The sequence below is a fragment of the Mustela putorius genome, unplaced genomic scaffold (assembly GCF_011764305.1).
Source record: "Mustela putorius furo isolate JIRA1106 unplaced genomic scaffold, ASM1176430v1.1 tig00000281_pilon_pilon_pilon, whole genome shotgun sequence".
Classification (NCBI taxonomy): Eukaryota; Metazoa; Chordata; class Mammalia; order Carnivora; family Mustelidae; genus Mustela; species Mustela putorius.
The window spans coordinates 3,643,433-3,653,270 of NW_025421343.1; the positions used below are offsets into that span (position 1 = coordinate 3,643,433).

The window sequence follows — 9,838 nt, forward strand, 5'->3', positions numbered from 1 at the left end:
GGCTTCCTGGATGCCCGAAAGAACAGGCCTATTGGGAAGAAGGAAATGATTCAGAGGTCTAAACGGTAAGGCTAAAAAGAATAAGAGTAATTACGAAAGTGTAAGTAAGGCCACCAACTGATTAGGAGCTCTGATTTGTCCCTGGAATAAAGACATATGCTCAAGTTAAAATTTTTGTTATGAGAAAATTAGTTGTGAAAGAAGTTTCTCACTTATAGCACTAGAAAAGGAAAGAAAAATAGCAGATTTGTGGTATGAATGAGTCAGATAAGAAAGATACAAAGAATTCCCTCTAATTTGCATGCCTTAGGCTTGTCTTATATAAATAAAGATACCTAAAAATAAATAAATAAATAAATAAACCTAAAATGTAAGATATGACTATTTTGAAATAAATTGTTTATTTGGGGCACTATCCTTGTATCTGCACAATCACCTTTCTAGGAATTTATACAATATAGTGAGAAATAATGAAATACTAAGACACATTAAATTAAGCTTTACAAAAAGTCAAATTTGGGGCATCTGGGTGGCTCAGTTGGTTGAGCGTCTGCCTTTGGCTTGGGTCATGATCTCAGGATCCTGGGATCGAGTCCTGGTCTGGCTCCCTTGTTTCTCAAATTCCTCATATCAGTGAGATTATATGTTAATTGTCTTTCTATGATTGACTTACTTCACTTAGTATAATACCCTCTAGTTCCATCCATGTCATTGCAAATTGCAAGATTTCTTTTTTTTTTTTAATGGTTCTGAGCAGGATTTCTTTTTCTTTTTCTTTTTTTTTTGCCTTTTTTTTTTTTTAATTTCTTTTCAGCCTAACAGAATTCATTGTTTTTGCACTATAGCCAGTGCTCCACGCAATATGTGCCCTCCTTAATACCCACCACCTGGCTCCCCCAACCTCCTACCCCCCGCCCCTTCAAAACCCTCAGATTGTTTTTCAGAGTCCATAGTCTCTCATGGTTCACCTCCCCTTCCAATTTTCCTCAACTCCCTTCTCCTCTCCATTACCCTATGTCCTCCATGTCATTTGTCATGCTCCACAAATAAGTGAAACCATATGATAATTGACTCTCTCTGCTTGACTTATTTCACTCAGCATAATCTCTTCCAGGCCCGTCCATGTTGTGACAAAAGTTGGGTATTCATCCTTTCTGATGGAAGCATAATACTTCATAGTGTATATGGACCACATCTTCCTTATCCGTTCTTCCGTTGAAGGACATCTTGGTTCTTTCCACAGTTTGGCGACCGTGGCCATTGCTGCTATGAACATTGGGGTACAGATGGCCCTTCTTTTCACTACATCTGTATCTTTGGGGTAAATACCCAGTAGTGCAATTGCAGGGTCATAGGGAAGCTCTATGTTTAATTCTTAAGGAATCTCCACACTGTTCTCCAACACCAACAGTGTAAGAGGGTTCCCCTTTCTCCACATCCTCTCCAACACACGTTTCCTGTCTTGCTAATTTTGGCCATTCTAACTGGTGTAAGGTGGTACCTCAATGTGGTTTTAATTTAAATCTCCCTGATGGCTAGTGATGATGAACATTTTTTCATGTGTCTGATAGCCATTTGTATGTCTTCATTGGAGAAGTATCTGTTCATATCTTCTGCCCATTTTTTGATATGATTATCTGTTTTGTGTGTGTTGAGTTTGAGGAGTTCTTTATAGATCCTGGATATCAGCCATTTGTCTATACTGTCATTTGCAAATATCTTCTCCCATTCCGTGGGTTGCCTCTTTGTTTTGTTAACTGTTTCCTTTGCTGTGCAGAAACTTTTGATCTTGATGAAGTCCCAAAAGTTCATTTTCGCTTTTGTTTCCTTTGCCTTTGGAGATATATCTTGAAAGAAGTTGCTGTGGCTGATATCAAAGAGGTTACCGTCTATGTTCTCCTCTAGGATTCTGATGGATTCCTGAATAGGATTTCTTAATGTTTTTATTCATCTGTCTGCCCTCCCAGATCATGAGGAACCCAACCATCACTCTTTGTGTCCAAATGTCTGACAAGAAGCAGGCCCAGACAGAGGCCTGGGGCCTGTGTTTGAGAACTGAATGCCCTGAGAGCAGCAGACCTTTAGGGACATGGGGGAGAAGAAATCATGTTGCTATGTGGTTGGGTAACCTCAGTGCTTTTTGTTTTCCTACTGGCACCATTCCTAAGGATTTATGAGCAGCTTCCAGAAGTTCAGAGAAAGAGAGACGAGGAGAAGAGGAGATTGGAATACAAGTCATACCGCCTGCGAGCTCAGCTCTTCAAGAAGGTCAGTCAGTCCTTGGGCAGGATCCATCAGGTTTATTAGGGGAAAGAGAAGTTGAGAGAAACACATCTGACCTATTTGAATTAACTATATCTGGAGAGTAAACTTAAACTTTAATGCATTGTACCACACCTGGAATTTGGAAGATAATGTCACCCATGACTAGATTTCAAATCTACAAATCTGAAAGGCGAATCTAGAAAAGGCACCCTCCAGGCATACATTTGGAACAAAACCAAATTCTGTACTTAAGAGTCACGGTAGAAATGTCCAAATCTATCAGAATTCTTGGCTTTTCATTTTAGAGTCCCAAATGGTAGTTCTGTGCCCCTTATTGGTAAGTCAGATACTTCTAGAGCTTATAAAATAAACTGGAAAACGTCCGAGTATAGCATAAGAGTTGGCAGCCTGGGGACTCAGAGCCTCGAAATTGCCACCATTTCCAGCCCATGGCCCAGGGGAATCAGTGGTGCCACAAGTCCCAGACCCTCCCAAGGCCAGGGAACTTGCTACCAGTATATTCCTTGAGAAGCCAGGCAGGCAACCATGCCTGAAGGTCCATATCCTTCACTGTTCTCATTTCCTTCCCAACCCCTTCACTTCACCACCAGAGGACTCTGAAAGTCAGAATCCAAAAGACGTGTTTATACCAGACCGATGTGGGATTGGAGAACTGCTTCTGGAGCACACCCGGAGCTGGGCTGGGCCGGGCCCTTCGAAGAGGGGGCCCCCAGGCACCACATGGCCTGTCCAGTGGGTCAGCATCACAGGCCAGGCCTCTCGTTGTGCTCGTATGTTTGAACTGATAGATGGATGGATCATAAATGATCTGTATCTGTACAGAAGTAATAGATACTAACTATATAGATCATCTTTCTTAAACACTTCAGGAAGAATTTTTTTGCATAATTACCATAGTTTCTGTAACTGGGGAAGATAAACAAGATTTGGGTAGAACCCCACTGGTCTTTTCAGCCACATGTCTGGGGTGAGGAGTGGCGGTCTCCCTCTGATGGCAAGAGTATCTGACTTTTTTCCTGTCTTTCTTTTCTTCCACAGAAAGTGACCAATCAGCTCTTGGGGAGAAAAGTTCCCTGGAACTGATAGGAGATTATTTTCCTCACAGTCTTGGAATTATATTTTATCAACATGAAGAAGCACAATCCTTACTTTTATGAGTCTGGTTTAATAAAACGTAACTCTTTGTCTATGTTTAATTTAGAAGTAGTAACCTTCTAAAGAGTCTGAGGAGAATGGTGATTAGGATTATTAATGGTTTGGGAGCAATATTTTCTCCACAGTGGCCTTGCCCACAGGAATGTTTGTCACAGTGATACCATTTCTGAATTCTAGCCACAAGTAAGTCCCTTTTTGTATGTGTTTTTATACTTTTAGAAAATAAATAACTTCTGATTGAATCATAGTAAAGCAAGCAGCAGAGGGTCATTTCTTTACCATCTGGAGATGTGCAGGGAGCTATGTGATATCTCTCCTAAAGTGTGTGGGGAGCCTCAGTCTAAAAGCATCTGTCAAGGGAGTGGGCTGTGAGAATGAAATGTGGCCTTTGTTCACAGACATGGCAGAACTTGACGATAGCCCTGCCATGGGCTTTCTGGAGATGGGGTCTGGTTAGAGTAGCTATTGGGCAAGCCCAGACACTCCCAGCGGACTGGGCACCTTGGGTCGAGAGCCTCCTCTTAGCCTCATTCCAACTTCCCATTGGCCTCTAGCCCTTGGTGGATTTTCCTCCAGCCACCCTTTCTTCAGGACTGAAGCCTCAGAGCCTTTGTCATCACACATAGAACCAACATTTATAACCCGGAAAACCACTTATGAAAAGCATGAGTTAATAAATGTAATCATGTACATAAAGCATTTAATGAATCCTGTAGTCTAGAATGACAGCTAAAGCCCAGAGTTGACGGGGGAAGGTGCTAATCGGCCTCATTCAAAATTCAGGGAAGCCCCAGCCTCCCCAAAGGCTTCCGCAGAGGCCAAGTTAAACAGCAGTTCTGCCACCAAGCAGCTCCGAGGGCGCCACCAAGGCTCCTTTCCTTACCCAGGAGGAAGCTATGAAGAAGACTCAGAGAAAACATTTGGTATGTGAAGTTTACTCCCTAGTTTTTCCCTTTTATGCTAGACAAGATAATACACACTCTGGGCCAGTTCACCTACAAAAGGGCTAATAACCCCTTAAACCGTATCCTCCCTTCAGCCCTCAGATGCTATGACTGTCTTCTGTCTTGTCAGAGTTATTATCCAGAATGCAAACAGAAAGTGACAGTTGTCTGGAAACCTGGGTCTGCGCAGAAACCAGGGCAGGATGGAGCCTGCTTAGGAATGATGAGTGTGATTCTCTTCAGGCCCTGAGCTGTGTCATCCAGGCACCTTCCCAGAGCATTTAGGTTTAGGGCTTGGGAAGCCACAGGTGGCAGCTGGCCACCAGCTCCCTGCCTCCAGCCCCAGAACACATCTGCTTGGGAATGTTACTACTGATGCCCTGGGGAGAAGCTGTTAGCCTCTCCTGTAGGTTCTACAGACTTGCTTTCACATGTTAATGGTAGTTCCCAGGCCATTGGGCCCTGCTTGGGTAGGGAACAAAATCAAAGCCATGCATGGGGGAGGTGTCCTGAGAATTGTCCCAACTGCAGTTTTCCTTGGCCAGGTGCTGCCTGCACATCCCAGGCATTGGCCTCACAGGCAATCCTAGTACCTCTCCCGGAACCTGTTCTTCCCCCACAGTGCTCAGGATGGTTCCCCCCACGCTGCCCACATCAGTCGATGCTGAGCATCAGGCAGAAGCCACAGAGTCAGTACCTTGTGCTGCCACACCTGTGGCCAGGCTCTGCTCTCCTGCTTTCCATGAGCCCCAATACCAGGACCTTGCTCTGTAAGTGCTTTTGTCCCATGCCAGGCAAGATATTGGGCCTCTTGTTCTATTTTTTCTTGCATGGGTACAGGAAAAGCAGGCCCGGCTGGACCATTACCGCTGGCCACAACCTGTCATGGGGATTCATTCTGGAATTGCTTCTTGCTAGCCTGAGAACCCACTTGCCCTCCTTTCTCCTGGAGGTTAGGCTTCAGCCTCCTCAACCACTTCTCTGAGAGGATAGCTTGTGTTGCTGCCCTCCTCCAGCAGAGGCCTTCAGTGACCATCAGCAGGTGCAGTGTGAGGTGGGCGAGTGTACGAAGAAGGCGGAGTGTCTTGCCCATAAATCACAATGTATTTTGTGTCCCAAAGGATTGTTCCGGCCAGTCATTAGAGAGTTAGGCCAAGCTGAGCTGTTAACATGGTCTTCATCTTTACCTGTTGGAGAGCTTGGGTGCTTTTAACCTACAGTGTCAGTTTTATTTTTATTGACCGTGAACCCTCGCACACAGCCCTTTCCCAGTTTCTCACGAAATACTCCTGAATTCTGGTTGGGAAGGTGGTGTGGAGTAGGTCCACTATCAACAGTTAAAGCCAACATTATTGGCCTCAAGGGGGCACTCTTGGCTCCTCTCCATAAGTCTTGCTCCTTGAAAACTCCCCATGATGAAGTTCCTGAGGTAAGAAAACTTTACTACCAACCCCAAGGTTGAGTCATCTTCCAAATATGACTGGGCTACATGTTAAGGGTATTACATAAGGCCCCAGGTACATAGGTGTGGGCTTTTCATTTTCTTGGTCCATAGCCCTAGCCCTGTCTGCTGCTCTTACATCTTTCAGAGAGCTGTAGTTGGCCAGAAAATACTCGATAACCCAAGCCAGCTCCTCCTTAGACATTAGGATAAATTACCCCTCTCTCCCTCACTGTGTGTGTGGTGTTTTTCTCACTCTCTAATCCTGACTTGTTTCCTTTGATGGTTTGAGGCTGGCACGTTTATTCTGGGTAGTCTTACTCCTGCTGTGCATGGGGTTTGAGGTCCCACATGTCTCCTAGGAGGATATTCATATATTCCTAGGATCCCTGACCTGTTCTCATCACAGTGTTCATCCAGCCTCACCCACTGCTCCCCACACAAGACAGCTTAACAGTAGAATCTAAGTCCAGGGGTGCCTGGGTGGCTCAGTGGGTTAAGCCTCTGCCTTCAGCTCGGGTCATGATCCCAGGTCCTGGGATCGAGCCCCACATTGGGTTCTCTGCTCAGCAGGGAGCCTGCTTCCTCCTCTCTCTCTGCCTGCCTCTCTGCCTACTTGTGATCTCTGTCAAATAAATAAATAAAATCTTAAAAAAAAAAAAAAAAGAATCCAAATCCAGAACCTCAACTAGCCATGGGGCAGATGGGGCTGGACTAAGAAATGCCTACTCTAGCTTCAGGTAATGAGACAAGGACCAGTTGAGAAAAGGTGGGAAAGTGTTCATATAGTTCCCATTGTCCATCCCTAATTTATAGGCTGAGAACTTTGGCCAGGGAGGAAACTGGTGAGCAGGAAGTACTCAGGAGACACATACTTGGTGCCATCTTTTGACAGGCAGGCCTAGCTCTGGACCCCAGAAAATAATGAAGAATAACAAGCAATCTGCATAGAGTTGGTTGGTTTCCTGGATTGTTCATTAAATAGGTAACTCTATGAGGCAATAGTCAGCACTGCCTGATCATTTGTCGGGGGTTTTTTGTTTCATTTGTTTAAGATGGTTGGTTTTTTGTTTTGTTTTGTTTTGTTTTTTTTAAATAATCACTACACCCAGTGTGGAGCTCAAGCTGACAACCCCGAGATCAAAAGTTGCATGATCTGGGGCGCCTGGGTGGCTCAGTGGTTTGGGCTGCTGCCTTCGGCTCGGGTCATGATCTCAGGGTCCTGGGATAGAGCCCCGCATCGGGCTCTCTGCTCCGCGGGAAGCCTGCTTCTCTCTCTCTCTCTCTCTCTCTCTCTCTCTGCCTGCCTCTCTGCCTACTTATGATCTCTGTCTGTCAAATAAATAAATAAAATCATTTAAAAAAAAAAAAAGTTGCATGATCTGACTGAGCCAGCCAGGTACCCCTGCCTGATCCCTTTGTTTTGCCAGGGCTAACACAATGTGTAGCAAGTGTTTGAGTCAATAAGGGTTTATCAAATGGCACACAAAAGGGTCATCAGTCCAGATTGGAGCCCAGAGGTTCTGGGAAATAATTCAGGGGTATTTAATTGATAAGTTACCTGAGGCACCTTAATGTTAGGGGATCTGTTTAAACATGTGATAGAGTGTGGAGCTGAATAAGTGACAACTATATAGAAAACTAAACAACAACATAAAAAGATAATTCCAAGGAAAAGAAAACAAAAATCTACATAAAAGGATAAGTAATCATAATTTTACTGTGTAGCTTAGCTTAAACATAGAATGTTGCTGTTCCCCAACAAGTGGTCCAATCTCTGGGAAGCTGGAGAGTAGGAAGGGTGCACATGCTTAGATGCTTAGTGTAGACATGGCCTCAATTCCCAAAAAGTAGTCCACAGACAAGCTTAAAACTGAGCATTAAGAAGCCGCCACACAAGTCCCTTAAAGATGTGGAAAAGGGCTCCCGGGTGGCTCCGTGGGTTAAAGCCTCTGCCTTCGGCTCTGGTCATGTTTCCAGGGTCCTGGGATCAAGTCCCACGTCGGGCTCTCTGCTCGGCAGGGAGCCTGCTTCCTCCTTTCTCTCTCTGCCTGCCTTTTGCCTACTTGTGATATCTGTCAAATAAATAAAATATTTAAAAAAAAAAATATGTGGAAATGAGTGAGACCTGAATCCATAAAAATCCTAGAAGAGAGCACAGGCTATAATTTCTCGGACATTGGCCATAGCAGCATTTTTCTAGATATGTCTCCTGAGGCGAAGAAAACAAGCAAAAGTAAACTGTTGGGACTACATCAGAATTAAAAGCGTCTGCACAATGAAGGAAACAAAAAGACAACTTACAGATCGGAGAAGATATTTGCAAATGACATATCCCATAAGGGGTCAGTACCCAAAATAGATAAAGAACTTATACAACTAAATGCCAAGAACCCCCCACAAATAGTCCAATAGAAAATGGGCAGAAGACATGAACAGGCACTTCTCCAAAGACCTCCAGATGGCCAACAGATGGCATGAAAAGATGCTCAATATCACTTATGATCAGGGAAATGCAAATCAAAATCACAATGAGCTAATCACCTCACATCTGTCAGAATGGCTAAAATTGAAAATAAAAGAAGTGTTGGCAAGGTTATGGAGAAAAGGAACAATCTTGCACTATTGGTGGGAATGCAAACTGGTACAGCCACTCTGGTTAACAGTATGGAATTTCCTCAAAAGGTTAAAAATAGAATTACCTTATGATACAGTAATTCCAGTACTAGGTATTTACCAGAGAATATGAAAACACTTATTTGAAAAGATATATGCACCCCTATGTTTACTGCAGCATTATTTGCAGTAGCCAAAATATGGAAGCAATCCAAATATCCACCAAAAGATGACTGGATAAAGAAAAGGTGGTACACACAGACACACAGTGGAATATTACTCAGCCATAAAAAATGAAATCTTGTCATTTGGAACAACATGGATGGATCTAGAGGGTATAATGCTAAGCTGAATAAGTCAGAAAAAGACAAATACCATAAGATCTCACTCATATGTGGCATTTAAGAAAACAAGCAAACAGAAAAAAAGACAAACCAAGAACCAGTCTCTTAACCATAGAGAACAAATTGATGGTTACCAGAGGGGAGGTGGGTTGGGGGATGGGTTAAGAAGGTGATGGAGATTGAGGAATGCACTTACTATGATGAGCACTGGATGAAGTATGGAAGTGTTGAATTACTATATTATACACCTGAAACTAATAACACTATGTTAATTATACTAGAATTTTTTAAAAAATGTTTTAAGACATAGAAGTGAGTATACACAGGGAAGTGTAGGGCTGTTCTTACACACCACAAATCTACAGAACTCTGACTCTTTAAAATAGATGAGCACATATGTAATCTTGAGAGAAAAACAAAACTAGACTTAAGTATGAAGGGCAAAACAACAAAATTTAGAAGTAAATATAGGAAAGTATCCCTAAGAACTTAAGGAAAAATGTCTTAAGGAATAAAGCACAAACTGTACAGCAAAAGATTGATAAACTCAATTAATGAAATGTAAAAATTCTGTATTGGAAGACACCATAGGGGTGCCTGGGTGTCTCAGTTAAGAGTCCAGCTCTTCATTTCAGCTCAGATCATGATCTTGGGCTTGTTAGAGCCCTGGGTCAGAATCCATTCTAGGCATGGGGCCTGCTTAAGATTCTCCCTCTCCCTCTGCCCTTTTCCACCCCCATAAATAAATGAATGATGAATGAATGGGTAATTATAAATAATAAAGACTGAAAATACAGGGCACAAAACAAGATAATTGTAGCACATGTAGCCAACAAAGATTTGTATCCAAAATATATCAAGAACTCTTATGAGTCATTTTTTTTAAAAGATAATCTATAGAAAGAGGGACTAAATAAAAGCATGAGCAGGCAGTTTCACAGAACAAACACAACTGGCCTGTACATGTATGATAAATTGCTTGACTTATTATTAATTGGAAATGCTCATTATTAGCAAAATACTCCATGTTGGCCTCTTGAGTGTGCATGCAC

The 9,838-nt window shown here is 43.0% G+C and overlaps 1 protein-coding gene across 7 annotated transcripts in view; it reads left to right on the top strand.

Moving 5' to 3' along the window:
* ALMS1 (ALMS1 centrosome and basal body associated protein) overlaps window positions 1–3,688 on the top strand; it is a 197,324-nt gene extending 193,636 nt beyond the window's left edge. For 5 of the 7 annotated variants that reach the window (XM_045079016.1, XM_045079011.1, XM_045079014.1 and 2 more), the window contains 4 exons: window positions 2–65; window positions 2,169–2,268; window positions 2,877–3,056; window positions 3,325–3,688. In XM_045079016.1, the coding sequence (XP_044934951.1) occupies window positions 2–65; window positions 2,169–2,268; window positions 2,877–3,056; window positions 3,325–3,369 (389 nt within the window). In that variant the 3' untranslated portion in view covers window positions 3,370–3,688. The remainder of the gene's footprint in view (window position 1; window positions 66–2,168; window positions 2,269–2,876; window positions 3,057–3,324) is intronic. The other 2 variants (XM_045079013.1, XM_045079015.1) reach the window with 2 other exon arrangements.
* Window positions 3,689–9,838: the final 6,150 nt, after the last annotated feature.